The sequence below is a fragment of the Grammomys surdaster genome, unplaced genomic scaffold (genome assembly GCF_004785775.1).
Source record: "Grammomys surdaster isolate TR1022 unplaced genomic scaffold, NIH_TR_1.0 224, whole genome shotgun sequence".
NCBI classification, from domain to species: domain Eukaryota; kingdom Metazoa; phylum Chordata; class Mammalia; order Rodentia; family Muridae; genus Grammomys; species Grammomys surdaster.
The window spans coordinates 2,856,688-2,873,532 of record NW_021604669.1 but is presented as its reverse complement, the minus strand read 5'-3'; the positions used below and the strand labels follow the sequence as shown (position 1 = coordinate 2,873,532).

General features: G+C 43.4%; 1 protein-coding gene across 1 annotated transcript in view; it reads right to left on the bottom strand.

Moving 5' to 3' along the window:
- The window catches only part of Col22a1 (collagen type XXII alpha 1 chain), a 236,740-nt gene that overhangs the window by 187,515 nt on the left and 32,380 nt on the right, over window positions 1-16,845 (bottom strand). The window contains exon 4 of the mRNA XM_028773262.1: window positions 3,399-3,473. Coding sequence (XP_028629095.1) covers window positions 3,399-3,473 — 75 coding nt within the window. The remainder of the gene's footprint in view (window positions 1-3,398; window positions 3,474-16,845) is intronic.

Here is a 16,845-nt window from a genome sequence, read left to right as displayed (position 1 = left end):
TCTCTCTCTCTCTCTCTCTCTCTCTCTCTCTCTCTCTCTCTCTCTCTCTCTCTCTCTTTCTGCTCTGGGCCCTTCCTGATGCCTTCAGATGTTTTCTCTCTCTTATCCTTAATAAAAATCTCCCCCTAGTGGAGCTGCACTTCAGCAGTCCTTTACTGCACCCCTCACAGAGGGTGGGTATCGAATTACCTAAAACAACAACAACAACAAAAACAAACAAACTCAAGAGTTCATCTCAGAGGAAACCAGCCAGCTCTGGTCCAAGGCCTTGTATGCCAAGGGTAAAGTGTATTGTAGCTGTCACAGACCCTGATATTCAGAGCAGCAGTGGAGGCTGAGTGACCAAAGCAGTAAACCGACTCTGAGGCCAGACAGCCTGACATAGAGCAGCAGTCCTTTAATTCGAAGTGTTTCAGGCTTCCTGATGCCTCATCACCACCCAGCTGACCACACAAAGGGAGACCTAGGCCACTCTGCAGGTAAGTTGTATAGCACTTACAGGGACCAAGAACCGGCAGAGAAGTCATTAGAACTGAGGGCTCTCAAGAACAATCTTCAGATGCCCTGTTGTACAGACGGGGAAACTGAGGTCCAAAGGAAATCAGAAATTGGATCTGCAGCCATCTGTCTAGCAGGCAGAAGGTTGATCTAAAATATAATGTCTCAATATTTCCTGTCTATTCTGTCATTATTCTCACTTTTCCAGGCTGAATGAGCCCTAAATTGTGACAGATATTTAAGAAAATGCATAGAGGTAAACACTTTGAGAGCTGCCTTCTTAAAAGACATCTTTGACTTCTTAATTATAATGAAATTGGCAAATTGGAGGATAATCTCTCTGTAACTCCCTCTTCAGCCACAATGTAGCTGGGATACTTTCTTGAAGCTGGTACTTATTAAAGTACATTGGAGAGGAAGTAGGATATCTATGCACCCAAAGCTGCATACACAGGAAGCTACTGTCTGTGTTGACATCCCCCAGACCCTTATCCTACACTGTGGTTCATCACTGGGAGATCATAGAGGGCAGGGAAGGTGTCAGGACTCCACTGGCTGTGAATGGAGGGAAGAAGATTTACAACAGAGAATTTCACAGCTATCCAAGCACCCAAAGCAACTCTCAGAGGGCTCTTCCTCATATATCACAGATTAAGCCACTTGTTCGAAGTTCTGCACAGTGACATAAATAATCACACACATGTAGACATGATCCAGATCCAGAATACATACAAGCACATGCACATGCATGCAGAAACATATCACACCTTCTGAATCCCTCAGAAAAGAAAGAGGAAAAAAACATATTGCACTTCAGTCTGCAGGGCGGGAAAGCTGCAGACTCCTCTGACTTACACCTTGTGCAAGAGTCTTCTGTCCCTTCGTCTTCTGCCCTGTTCCCCCTTTCCTCCTTGTCTCTCAACACATCCATCTTTTTATGTTTTGTCCATCCATCCAATCTCCTTCCACTCTTTCATGTTTTCACACTTAACTTTAAGCTTCTTTCTTTCTCTCATTTTATTTATCTGTCTATCCATCACCCATTCAAAATACATGAAATCCCTTCTACGTGCCAGAGACACTTCCCTATACCCTGAGGACATAGACAAGTACACACAGAGAGACAGGTCCTGATTTCAAAAGGCTCATGTGCTTGCATGGGCAGTAAATGGTTGTGATCCCTTCAGAGTGGAGTGCTCAGCTTGGAATAGAATGCAGAAGCAGCCATCCCCTGAACCCTAGGGTAATCACTGTGCATCACACAGATTTCCCAACTGTGCAAGTACAACGTGCATCTCACCTGCCATGTTAGTTAAGGGAGGTAATGTGTGGGCTCTTAGTAAGTGGTGCTGGCTGCTGCCCTTGATGTTATCAATGTCACCATTATCATAAATGCTCCCATCATGGGCATACACATCAAATAATGAATTACTTGGGAAACGCTGTTCTAGAGGCATGTGCTTCACAAAGCCAAATGTAGACAAAGCAGCCAGGTAAGAATGGGCTTTGAAAAGGGACTTCAAAGGAAGATGCCCTACATAGAACTGAATAGTCACACTCCCCTGGTAGAAATGGATAATGGACTGTCTGAGAGCACCACTGGGGATCACCAAAGCACAAAGTGGAAACACCTAATTCAAATTCTGCAGTGTTTTCCCACCCTGGGCAGAGCGGCTCAGCTACAAACATGCACTTCAAAGCATCTGAGCTATCAAAGGGGAACAGTAAAGTCACCTTCATCTTGTGAGTTGGACAAAAAAACTGTGGCAGTGACAACACCCTTGAGTAATCATTGCCTGTCATATATCCAATCAGCAAGAACAGATTGAATGGCTCTGTCTGCTGTGGTTTCCTCCAAAAGTCTCAGAAGTTTATCTGGAGTTGCCTGGTGGGCAAAATGGTGCAGAAGTCACTAAAGCATGCAGCTAGTTACCCAGCAGGCTATCACATTCTATCACACTGTATCCTAGGAGCCAGGGTCTGCTATGCATCTACAAGTCACCTCAAGGATCATGCACTGGCCTGCTTCTGTACTATCATGGTGGGAAATGCTTCAAGGAGCATCAGCTACCATCCATGTTCTGTTTATTGTACACACAGGCACAGCAGCCTCTACTACAAAAATCCTCAGGCTCAAAGATACAGTTGTTGCATTGCTACAGTCCACAGGGCACATACACAGGACAGACTGGATATGTTTGAATCATACCAAGTCTCGACTTCAGGTGCTGCCTGCCCAGGAAGGAAGCTATGCACATGGCTGGAATTGAACCCAAGGAAGATGGAGGAAGAAAGATGGAGAAAAGGACCTGGATCCAGGGGACAGATCTTAGGGAGAAAAGCAGAGGAGAAGGAAAGAGTCCACACACTCAACATGCTAAACAGGATTTGTGGCCACAGGAGGAGTAACCAGTACGCAACACAGTCAGAGCAACAGAGACACTGACTCCCCACACTCCACAAGCTGCCATGGCCCATCTGCCTGGCATTGTTAGAGATGGCTTTGAATAGCCCCTGAATGTTTCTCTCTTCCTTGGGTCTTCAGTTACATGTCTGCTCTCCCATCTGCTGAATTTCTCATTCATTTATGATGCTGATCCATCCCCCTCTTCTCTGAAGTCCCTTCATTTACTCATTCATCTGCTCAATATTTGTCATTATTTGCTGACTTATTCACTCCTGCTACACTCACTGGACTGAAACTCTTAAGATGGTCCCAATCCGGCCAAAGGGAACACTGCATACAGATGTCCCTCACTGTTGGGGTATCATTGTCACCTGCATGGTTCAAACCATTTCACCAGGACACTGGTGACAGATGAGAATGATAAACGAGTCAGGGAGGCCACCCTTAGGTCTGTAAGCTGCACATGAAAGCAACCCTGTGTATTCTCTCTTACCTGTGATTTCCTTGGTTCCTCCATTGGTGTGTTTAAACCGATCTCCTTCTACCCGGACACTAGGGCAGAGTACATCTGAAAAAGAGCAAAAGGAAACAAACAGATAAGAAAACACACCTACTATATCCCTGTGGACTATGACAGCAAGAAGTCCCATTCTATCTACAGAACAGAGGGACACAAAGAGAGTGCTGGGCACCCCCTATTCTTTTGTGCACTTATGTCATTATTAAGCATTGACTCTAAATATCATACTACAGCAAGACATGATCATGGCATTGCCCATACCTCCACTGAGCTCACAACCTTATACCTCAATGGGAGCCACATGAAAATCAATATTAGCAACACAGAATCCAGGGTCAGGGACACCAGAATAGTGCTAGGAGACTCAGGCCACAGGTGCACCTGCTTGCCTACCCAGAAGTTCCTCCAAAAGGAACAATAAATGCAGAAATGATCAATGATGGAAAGGCTTAAAGATGATTAACGAAACAGGAGGGATTGCATTGGCATTGAGGTTGGAAGGGTAGGGTAAAGGAGGAGGGAATACAGGGAGAGATAAGAATAAGGCCTTTCAAAAAGTCACATGGAAATGTGTGTGTATTATGTGTATGTACAGTTAGAAAGATAGATAGATAGATATTAGATATATGTATATATCTAGGATAGATAGATAGATAGATAGATAGATAGATAGATAGATAGATAAAACAGAGTCATGCTAGCAAAAAATGGCAATGTTTAAGTCCTACACTACAGGCTAAAAGATAAAATAGCCTGGTGCCAGAATGGGTTGTCTCTTTGGGAGTTGTTGGCCAATGGAGTTACATAGATACCCTAAACACTACATGCTAATGTCAATGTTTTTCTTATTCCCCCCAAACTTGAACACCCTATTGCTAAAGACACTTGAGTTATAGAACATAGATATCAAGCTGGGGCTGATCTAGAAACTTCATTTCTACTGGCTACCTTTCATAGTGCTGGAAAGTGACAGACATACTATCAAGAATAAAAATGGAGACAAATCTTGCCAAGCTGTTGACCCTATAAACTACAATAATAACTGTGTTAGCAAGACATGTCCAGTAATACAATAGTGGCATGAACCTTATGGAGAAGCCAAGTGCTTTCTAATTGGATTTAATTCTACTCCACAAGATGAAACTCATACTTGACACAATAGTTGTCCAAGAACTTATGAACAAACAGGTCATAGGCACTAGAGAAAAACCTACTACTATTATTCTGTTAAACAAATATAGTGTTAAATAAGATTCCCAATGACTTACAATAATACCCATAGATTAATTCAGCTGTTATATTTGTAGTAAAGAACAATTAACACAGTCCCTCAACTGGTTAACATACAGAGATGAAATTGTGAAGTCCTCAGCCCTAAATGGAAAAACTAGATCACATACCCTCTTCCCAAGGCTCAGGGATCATGGCAAAAGAAAAGAAATATTTTAAGGGTCAGGGATGCTGGACAATTCCATGTAAACAGTGTTTACATCTAGACACAGCAGGGCAGCTAACTATATGAACCCAGAGCAGATGTGGCAACAGGCACAAAACCTGCACAAGTTCAAGCCAGACCAAATCCTCAGCATGGAGAGGAGAGACAAGCACAAAGTCCTGCCTCTTGCTGAGGAGCTAGTGGAATTTGATAGCTTCTGGGAAAGAAAGAGTCAGCTCTCTTTAAGAAGGTGTCACCTGGGAAGTAGTCCTCTTTCCAGTGGAAGGCTATATACCAAGAACGTATGGGCAGCACAAATTGGACTTATTTTTTGGCTTGATTTTGTTTGGTTTGGTTTTGCTTTGCTTTGCTTTTTTTAAGAGCACACAAATTTGGGTTAGTAGTGGAGGCTGGTGGATCTGGTAGGAGTTCAGGCTGGTTGTGAATATTATCAAAATATTTTGTACAAAATTATCAAGGAACTAATCATTTTTAAGGAGCAATGTGATTGACCCCAACAGATAAGAGAACCAAAGAAGATAAAGACTGAGGAAAACCAATTTATGGAGGTATGAACACATATATGAAAAGGCTAGGTCAGTGGGCCACTCATCTAATGACAATTGTGTGCCAGAGGGTGGGGACACCAGACAAGTGCCACTTGAGCCACTTTATGGTGCTTCAGCAGCAAGTTCTATGAATTTAAAGACTAGAAGAAGCAAAATACTTCAGACAAAAATCATGGAGTAAGCCATCTAACTAAAAATCCTTATTACACTACACTGTACAAATATCTTACCTTGAAGTCTTCACAAGTCTTCAACCTTAAAATGAAGTTGAAAGGCACGGGGACTCTTTAGGTCTCTCTGAGTGGCTCAGAATGAACATTAGCTCTGGGTTTTCATGTGCTTGATTCTAGTGCTGGATGCAGGACTCACCCACCAAAGAGAGGACATTAAGTCTACCATGGTGCAAACATCTTGGAAGGGGAGACTCATCCCCAACATACACTTACAGGGCTGCTTTGGGAACTGGGCTGGACTAAAGAGGCACTGTCCTAAAGTGAGCCCCCAAGACACCTGCTAACCTCCCTGTGACCCAGCCCTGCCCAGGAAGCAATCTAGCTATCAAGTATTATTATTTTAATCATCAGCCTTTTCCATCATCCCGTATGAGTAGCAGCTGGTCACTTTTCCTATTTGGAGACACTAACATTTGAATGCAGGGCTGTTGGGCCCCATTAGCCCACAGCAATAAGGAAAATCAGTAGAAGTGCCCTACTTTCAAGGACTGGTTTCAATGTTAATCCTAGAAGGCACCAACATGTCTGTCTGATGACCCCATGGAAAATATTATTTTGGAAGCAGCACCAGCCTGGCTGGCTAGGCTAAATCTGAGGGAAGAAGTGGGGCGCTGGGCAATATTTAAACAGCTCCACCCAGGACAGCCTGCAGCTGTGGGGTGGTGAACGACTGCTTCTACTCAGGCTGCCCTCCAGAAAGTTTGGGATGGCCAGTCACTAGAATGATTCTACACTGTAAATGAAGCTGACTCAAAAGGCTCTGTCTAGGATGGTGAGCAAAACTCTAGAGACTGGAGTGTAAAGCCCAGAGCAACCTGTGTCACTGAATCACATTTGTTTATATCCCATGGGAAGGAAAGACCTGGTTTGAAGACTTAGATATCAAGACCAATCTAAAGATCACAGATGCAGAGAGACTGGCTGTGTTGTTGGGGGGGGGGGGCATCCATACTGCTTTAAGGATGCATTCCTGAAAGAACTGCAGATTGCCACAGGCCTTCATCACACATCTGCGGGGCATTGGGCTCGTGATTTTTTGCCAGTCTTAGCTACAATTTGGCAATGTATAGGGCCATCTAAAATAGGGCAGGCAGATAGCAACACAGTTCCTTACGCCCCTCAGTCAAAGGAACCCAAAGATCAAGGTCCTAAAAACCACCCTATTTCAGATCTCACAGCCCTTACCCAACTAATAAGAGAAATAAAATCTATCTACCCATCCCTCCCCCCCCCCTTACACCTAGGAGGAAACAAACCTTCTGCTCCTCCTGCCCCTCCCTCTCCCACCCAAAGGCAAGACTCCATTAAAATAACAAAGGAACTTCCACCTGCCTCTACCCTTACTCCACCAAATCCCATCCAACCAGAGAGGGTATATCTCCTTCCCCTTCTCCAAGCCACAAAAGGAAAGACCTTAAAACCTCATAGATAAAATCTCACTGAACTCCTACCATCCCTGAGGGTCTCCGGGGTTCAAAGCCTGTACTGGACCAGGTACCCAGCTGCCTCTCACAGCCCACTACCCCACACAATCCTTGCTAAACCTCTTCCATTCAATAGGCCCAGGTGGCAATTCATAGCTCATCTGGTAAGTCAGTAAAAATGACAGAAGGCTCCCCAAATAACTACCCAGCTAGGTTTTCCAACAATGCTAGGGGCCTTGGGGTTCACCTATGTCATGGTTGATTCTAACATGCATCCCATGTTTCATGTCTTCAACTCCCCCCTCTTTTGCTAGTGCCACTATTTTAAAAGAGCCTGCCAACTTTGGGTGCTTGAGCCTACCTAGCAGAAGTGTCTCACTGCCAGCTGTGGGTTCCTGAAAGGCTAAACCTGAATGGCATTGCTATCTCTCTTTCCTAATGGCTGTGACATGAGCAGCCTCTGCCACAGGCCTCCATTGCCATAAACTGAAGTACTCCACCATGACTTCCTATGATGGACTAAAACCTTTTGAAATCACAAACTAAAATAACTATTTCCTTCTGAACATTTGTTTCTCATATCAGGCCACAGTGACACAAAAATTAGCTAACATGGCCTGCTTTCACTATTTGTACAATTGAAATATGAACTGAGCTCTAGTTATGTTCCAAATGCCCACGTTGTTCAAAGGACACAGGGATGGACATCAGAACATATCACAGCCCTGCCTTCAGCTGTTCCTGGGCTGGGGTGTTCCCACTCATTCTTACCTAAAGAAATACCCCTCCTGAGAGAGAACAAGCTCCAGAGCTAGCAGTACAATACTCAAGTCACTGTTAGGTGTGTGTGTCCCCATTGGGTGGCTGGATCTCATTTCCACTGCATATGGTCACTGTCTCTGTTATGCTAAGTGCAGCCCAGGCCTCTGCTTTAAGCCAGACAGAAATGACCAGTGACCCCTGAACTGAGAGAAAAATGGTGGCTGGTAGACTGCAGTTTTTGAGGTACCCTGTTCACCATGATTTTGATGAGTTAATATGATAATATCACAGGTTCCAAAGTTCCTGGTTTGAGAGTATGACAGTCACGATTAGCCATCAACATAATTCCCACTGTTTTTACTTCTTTTGGCTATAGAAACAAGAGTGTTCTCAACACACACCCACAAACACATAATATGACTAATCTGTAATTGGTTATGTCACTATAGTTGTGTTTTTCTCCCTTTGCAATTGAATGCATCCAAACTTGCAAACATCCACTTCTGACCTTCACAAAGAAGTTGGGGCAGAGAACTTCCTGAAAGTTTGAGTTTCTGGACGTGGTGAGGAAAAGCAATGGGTTATAGGAACTAATGCATTATTCCCCTGGAAGAGGAGCTACTGACAGAGCAGAATGCTTTCATTACCCCGTGTACATGAATTTATCTGATAATCACTGAGGGTCCACTTGAACAGTAGTTCTGGAGGTAAAGCAAGAACAAGAGCTAAGGAATGAAAAGGTATACTTAATACAATTCCCAGCTCATTATAGATAAGGGTGACTGCAAAGTCCCTGCTCCCTCCGGACTTCCTCATCATCTACATACTGATATTCATCCACTGCACTCTAGGTATAGAGCAAATACCCCATGCTTCTCAGGAGAACACAAGGACATTTGTGTCTTTACACAAATCAGGCTCCATTATGCCAAGAGCTAGTCAGAGGCACTGCTCCAAGGAGTATCACTAGACACCTACTTCAGTCTTTCCGAAAAATCACTTGACCTTACTTGCCCTCAATTTACTGTATAGATAGCCCATTTTTGCATGTTCTGGATGAGGAAAGCTTCTGACATCCTGCCCTTTATTTTGGCACACCCATGAATTGCTCCATAGGGCAACATGGTCATACTACCTTTTGGTGTCATTCAGATTTTTTCCAGCTTAAAAAAGAGGAGATTGACAGTCATTGTGAGTCCATTGTGTGTCCGTCGCCTGACCCAGGGCTGAACCCACACCACCACTCTAAGTAAAATTTGCTATTACAAAACTAATATCTAAGAAAAGTTGGTAAGCTCATCAGGTAGGAGGAGTACCTGTATTTAAACATCACCTTGAATCTAGATCCCTGTAGTAGAGATGACAGGTCTTGGACAGGGAAAGGATGGGTATCAGCAGAAACAACAGAGGCAAGTATGCAGCTGGTACCTGGCTAAGGACAAGACAAAGCATTTGCTGCTCATTCATCACCATATGGAAGGCACAGCTGGGGGCAGATGACCACAGGGAGATGATGCTATTCTGAGTAGACAAGAGAAATGGTGGAGGAAGGAAGGGATGACTCAGACACCTATAGACACCCAGCCTAGTTCCTTCATTGCTCCAAATGTGTCACCTATGAATTATCTCTTCTCTTATTTTACATAGGCAGCAAATACTGTACCATATACAATAACATTAGAAATAACATTAATAAGCACTACATCCCTAATAGCTTCCCGGGGATGGGGTGGTCATATGTCTAGATTCAATACCAGGCATGCTGTGTGGGCTATTTCTGGCTTCTTCACTACTCAATTGGGAGACAGAATTATTTCCAGGACTAGAAGAAATGTGTAGATGACTTGCTGCACAGCATACGCTGTTGGAAAGGATGTCAAAATAATTAACATATTTAATTGTATTCTTACCCCAGCTTTATGAGGTGGATGCCCTTAATTACAGATGTACAAAGAAAGGTATGCAGCAGGCAGGAGCTGCCCAAGGCTCACAGGACTAGAAGGTGGCAATGCAGCACAAAGTCTCCTATATCTGGTCCTCAGCACAACATAGCCTCTCTCTCTTGAGGCAGAGTCACCTGACCAGGGACTCCTGTATGTCTCCAAAGTCTGCCTATATAGCATCCAGTTGGTATTCTGAAATAACCTCTGGCTTTTGATCAGTTCTGACCTACAGAGGCATCATTGTTAACTTTGCACTTGTAAGATTCATTTGCTTAGGCAATGGGGAAACCAAAACTCAGTGATATTAAGAAATTTATCCAGATTCACAAAGCCAGAAAGTGGCAAAGGTAGACACAGGCCCAGGGAATCAAGTGTAGACATGTGTACTTTCAACCATTATCCATTTGATCCAAGCCTTGGAAAGTATTTTGGATATAAGAGAGAAACAGCCCATCTTCCAACAGCAGTTACACGTGTGCCTCATATAATCCCCTGAATGGGGCCTCATGGGAAACATAATTATCAGTAATCTACATCTGAACTACTTGTTAAAGGGGGGATGTCAGAAATCAATCGTATCCAAAGGCCACAGTGTTGATCAGGAGAGAAAGTGACTATCCAGGAATCTAAAACTGTGGTTTTATGCCCACTTCCACCCTTGCTACCAATTCTGGGACATTTGGGACATCTCCTGATGCTAGCTTTCTTCCAGGCCTTTGCTGGCTAGTTTATGTCAACCTGACACAGGCTAGAGTCATCTGAAAGATTAAGAAAATGCCTCCACAAGATCTGGCTGTAAAGTGTTTTCTTAATTAGTAATTGATGTGGGAGGGCCCAGTCCATTGATAGTCCATAGTACTATCCCTGGGCTAGTCGCCCTGGGTTATATAAGAAACATGGTGAGCAAGCCATAAGGAGCAAGCCAGTACGTGACCTCTGCATCAGCTCCTGCCACCAGGATCCTGTCCTGACTTCCTTCAGTGATGAACTGTGCTATGGAAGTATAAGTCAAATAAACCCTTTCCTCCCCAAGTTTCTTTGGTCCATAGTATTTTATCACAGCAATAGTAGCCCTGTCTAAGACAAGGCCAAAGTATATGAGTTCCTGTGAGAAGCCCTGGCTCCTCTGGCTAGGTGATGCATACTTCCTAGGACTTCTGGATTGTAGTGGTATGGACATGGTGTCAAACTTCTGGAGAGCTAGTCTGCTAGGGTATGTGGCAGACAGAGAAATACTAGAAAAAATATCCTGCTAGAAAGTGCAGACAGCTGTGCTTAGTGGTCACACAGTCCGTCACCATTTGCTACTCTCTCAGAAAAAGGCAGGTGTAGTGTGAAGGGAGAAGACAGAGCTGAGTCTTCCATAATAGCAAGCCTGCATTGCCATGTTTGTAGACTAGAGATTGAGATTAAATGATGACAAGGTAGGGTCCTGCAGAGCCATTTCTCCTCTCCTGTACCAACCACATACCTCTTGCTGTATAAGGAGAAGTTGAAACAGAGTTGAGTTAGAAGAACTTGTCCCCAAGGCTGAGAATAGCCTTGGGTTACACAGGCCTCCACCCTTACATGCCTATTTCCAAACTTAGAAGGACCACAATCAGAATTCTCCTCCATCTAGGACAAAGGGCAAGTAAGATGGTGCATTGGCAGTAGCAGACATGATATCTGACATCTAACAAGTACCACTCATTCATTTATTGATTCCTTCAGCCAAGACATATTTTCCATGTGTCCAATACATCTGTTAGAGCTGTGGATACAATACAAGCACATGATTGCAGTCAGGGACTCACTCCCTAGCATGTGTCTACATGCTAAGGAAAGACACAGAGGGTAACACAAACAAGCAAACTGGCCAGATGTATCACACTCATTACAGAGGAAATAGACCTATATGGGGGGGGGCAGGGTGATGAATGTGCTTCTAGGATGGGCACTGGACCCCTGAGGGGAGTAACATCTAAGCTGAGATATAAGGAGAACAATCAGGAAAGGGGAGGCCACAACAGGCAACTGCAGAGCTCCAGAGGCTGAAGAGCTTTGGCTGAAGGATGCTGTTTGGCAGTGGAGGCAGGAAACAAGAACCATTGTGGAACAAGTGGCAAAGTCAGGAAAGAGTGAACCCTCATAACCCAAGGCAGGGTTTGCTATTAAAGCCAACTAAGAAACCCCTGCTCAGAAGGGCAAAGACATGTGTGTTAGAAACTGGGTAGAAGATTACGTTCTGTTCATGAAGAGGCTCGCTGGGACAACAGGGCTCATTGTGGGGTGTCAATATCAAAGGAAATCTGAAAGGGATAACCTTCATCCAATGTTGTGAGTGTCCCAGGACACAGGTTCATTTCCTTCCATGGGAATGTTCCTTGGCCCAGCACCAGTAGGTGTCACCAGAGACTATGACTATGGTTCCTGAGAGGGGCAGAAAATAGAAGCATAGCAGAACACCGAGGGCCGGCAGAGCTCAGGGCTCCCTGGGTAACATATTCCAGTCAGTAAGACAATGATTATCAACCCTCAGTGCCTAGGAGATGGCACATTGTTCAGAAGCAAACTTTGTTTTCTTTATTCCATATCTTTAATGCCAGCTATATACCTGGTGTTGATCTGAGCAAAAGAAATGAGTCACATGACAAGTCCTCTATTCTTGGGGGATAAGCCCAACAAAAGAGATGAACCGTAATGAGTATGTTAGTGAGGTAAGAGTATGACAATGGAGAGGTAGCCAGAGGGCCAGAGATGTCTCAACCAAGACAGGATGGAGGGAAGGAGATAAAGGTGGAAAAAAGACAAGGGACTCACTGGAGGTCCAGGCAGGGTCTGAAAGTGGAAAAAATTCAGACACCATGGCTTGAGTATGCCCAACAAAGGAAAAATAAGGACAGAGGATGGGGCAAAAAAGTGTCCTAGAGAAAGACTATCATGATGTGACAGGGCAGAAGAATAAGCAGAGACTAGACAAAGAGGTTGTCTTATTGCTAAACAATTGACCTCTGCCTAAACAATGGCTTGTGTCTAAAGTACAGGGTGATAATTTTTAACTGTCGACTTGACACAACCTAGAACCACCTGGGAAAAGAAGATTAGTGAAAGAATCATTTAAATCAGGTTGGCCTCTGTGCATGTTATGTGAGGGATTTTCTTTACTAAATTAATTGATATTGGAAGAACTAGCACACTGTGGGTGACACTATTCCCTAGGCAGGGGTCCTGAACTGTATAAGAGAAGAGAAGAGAAGCTAGCAAGTGAGCAAGTATGTATAAAATCTTTGTCTGTTCTTGTTTGTGCATGACATGTAACTAGCTATTTCAAACTTCCCCCTGCTGTGTTGTCTCAGCAATTATTGATTCATTAATCTGGAATTTTGAACTAAAATCAGGCCTTTCTCCCATCAAGTTGCTTTGTATTTGGACAGTTCATCAAGGCAACAGGAATGAAACTAGGACAAATGGAATATATATGATAAAAGGTGGCCAGATCATGCTTTAACCTAAAGCCAACCCTATAGCTTTGGTGGAAGATCAAATGCCAGTCATTGTTTAGAAAAGTGTCTGTTGCTCAGAGCCCACATCCAAAGACAGTTCACCTTTGACATGAGTAATTAATACATACAGGACTGAAGTACACGTTCTATCTAGTTAGCAGTCACACGTGCCACAGAGTCTATGTGTTCCTATAACTGCATGAGCGTAACTGTTTCTGTGTCTGTATAACTACTGTATATATTTATGCCTGCATTTATGATTAAATTTAAGAAACCCAAGCCAATGTAATACAGAGGGCAAAAACAAAATGAGCATATTTTACAGTCAAATAAGACACTGGAGGTATACAGCGTGGACCACTGTTGCCTCCAGTCTTCCAGTAAGTGCAGTGTGAATCGGAAGCATTCAATTAGTCAGCCACATTTCTTGGAAAGCCCTGAGACACTGTGTCACCTCATGTCCCCACTCATTCTCTGACAGTTCAGCTAGAAAGCACTTAACTAGGGGACATGGGAAATGCAAAACTCTCCCATGAGCTTAATTATACAGATGTGTATTTATATACATAACCTAACTTATATATAGATTTTGCCTGTATACTTTTTATATATGAATACTCATTTTAAATGTCAATTTACTTGTGGTCACTATAAGTTACCACTTTATCAACTCAAAATCAAAACTACAATTTGAAATTCAGACAGCTCTCTGTAGGCTGGAATGCTTTGATAGACCATGACTGCAGTGGCTGGGATTGCCATAGCTAGGAGGATGCAACTCACTTGCCAGGATGGCACTAGCACCAGGCTGATGGAGCTGACAGACCCCACTCCTGGGTCTGGCAAGACTGGGCACAGTGAATAGCTTAGCTCACATCACCTTCCAGCCCCACAGAGGCATTCTGAGTCCTGAGAAGGTATAGGAAAAGGTTAGGAGTCTATGAGGAGCACAGTGCAGTGACAGGCAGAGGAGAAGATGTATTTGGCACATGGAGTGGCCAGCTTGTTATCATGATGTTGACCAAGACACAGAAATGAAGAGGAGAACCCCTTCAATGACACCTACACTTCACATTCAGTCCCCAAGAGGACTAAGGCCCTGAAAAACATCCTGCCAAGATCACCTAAGAACCTGATGACAGGTGGCAGTGACATCAGATACTCAGTCACCATATTAAAATATGTTATGAGGGTCAGAAAACTTTCTACAAAGGACAATGCAATCATTGCCATGGGCTTTGTAGACCACACAGCCTCTGTGATAGACAGCTTGCTGCTCCAGGAAAAGCAGTCAAATTACAAGTGACACCTGGACAAGACATGTCAGGATTCCAAAAATCAAACATTTAAATACAAATGCCTTCCAGGACTGGCCTGAGGGTAATCGCTAGCAACCCACCCACAGTGGACCATGACAGACCTTTTATCCTGTGTGGGAGAGTTCTCTTTACAGAATTCACAAATACAATTTTCAGATTCTACCTGGTGCCTTTCCTGTAATGGGGAACTTGAGTCCAATTGTTTGGTGTACTTAGATTTCATTTTTATGGTCTTTTCATAAAAATATAGTATTAATAATATTAGTGCCATTTACAGTCATAACCAGCCATTCAGTGAATTTGTATTCATCATATCAATTTGGCAGATAAGGAAACTGAGGCAAGGACAAGGTTGTGTTCATTTGGTTGATAAAGGAGAAAACTAAAACTAAAAGAAGAAAACTAGGCTACAAAAGCATTATTTATCTAAATAAATGAAGAAGCCTGTATTTAACATGAGCTTTGAGGTGTGGCTCCGCTGGCTGACCCTGATGCTAAACAATCATATTCTCTCCAAACAAGAGAGAAATGGCATACCAGCCCAGGACTCCCTCCCTGATTCTCGTAGTCAGGCATTCACAGAAAGCTGGCACTATTCCATGCCTCCATGCCTATGGGGCAACCACTGATGTTTGAGGACAACTTGAAATACAATAGTTTGTGGGCTTGTAAAGCACAGCACATATTGTATATGCAATTGCATATTATAGTATTTCAACTTCTGAGAAGGGGATGATGGGTAAAACATTGTTTCTATGGATACCTCTAGGAGCAGATAACAAGATAACAGTAAAGACAGATGGTGATGATGATTGTGATGTTGTTGTTGATGATGATGAGGACGACAAAAATTGAGAAGGTAAAATGTACTAGACTTGATCATATCTGATTAGATACACACAGAACAAGCCATTTTTCATTTACTCATAAGTATTCATGTGTTACTTACATATAAGTATGAATGTATGTACTTAGAGTCCATAGGGCCATCAGAATGTCAAATATTTCCTGGCATGAACTTAATGGATGGCCACACCCTCTCTAACCTGTTTTCAACCTGTGGGTCATGATCCCTTAGGTGGTCAAATGATCCCTTCACAAGGGTTATGTAAGACCATCGAAAAACATAGACATTTACATTATGATCATAGCAGTTGCAAAATTACAGTTATGAAACAGCAACGAAAATAATTTCATGCTTGGGGGGGGGTCACCACAACATGAGGAACTATGTTAAAGAATCACAGTTGGAAGGTTGAGAACCACTGCTTTATAAGGTGGGGTGTAGGACATTATCCTAACTGATAAGGCAGAAGATTACTTAGGTCACAGAGAAAAGAAGGGACCTTGAAAACCAGTACAGGGAGCAGTTCCAGGTACTGTGATTTGCCCAGCACTTTACTGTGCATCTACACAGCACTGGTTCGTGCACTTTGACCCTGGCTAAGAAGCAACCTTTGAGAGGGCCTCCAAGATGGCTTTCCAAATAAAGGGGCTTGCTGCCAAGCTTGATGAACCGAGTTCAATACCCAAACTGCACATAGTAGAAAGAAAATACTGACCCATACAAGGTGCTCTCTGACCTCTACATGTGTGTCTCTCACACTAAATAAACAAACAAACAAATATATAAATAAATATAAAACTTAGAAAATAAACAGTCTGCAGGAACCAACTCCTAAGCATGTGAGCGTTCATCATGAGAACATTCTATATAGCAAAGAACCAAAAAATAATAATAAAATAAAGTGGTGCGCAAGAATGAAAGGAGAGAGGATGGATACATCCCTGACACTAGAGAAGACTCCTTTGTTCTGGAAGATGAGACAGTTGCTCACTCTAGCTCAGCAATAGTAGAGGGCAGAATATGTCACCTGTATGAGCAAGGACAGGAGTCAGCCAAGGACATACTGTAAGCAGGCTTCGAGTTGGCTGCGCAGAGCCAGGGGAAGTTTTTATTAAGCATGTGTATTAAAAGCTAATTCATTCATTACCAGTAAACAAAGGGTGGTTTTCAGTTTCTCAACCATTCCTGTCACATTCTAATAAAATTTCCTGGCCCAAAATCAGAGTTAATTAACATGATTACCCTTTCCAGTGGGCAGCAAGGACATGACAAGCTTCCCGAAAAGAACTCACAGTAACCTTCAGAGAGGGTGGGGCCTGGACTAGCTGCCTCTTGTGGCCCATGTGATCTTCAGTGCCAAGCCACAGGCCCAACGTGGCACTCTTAAACCCACAGCTGGGCTG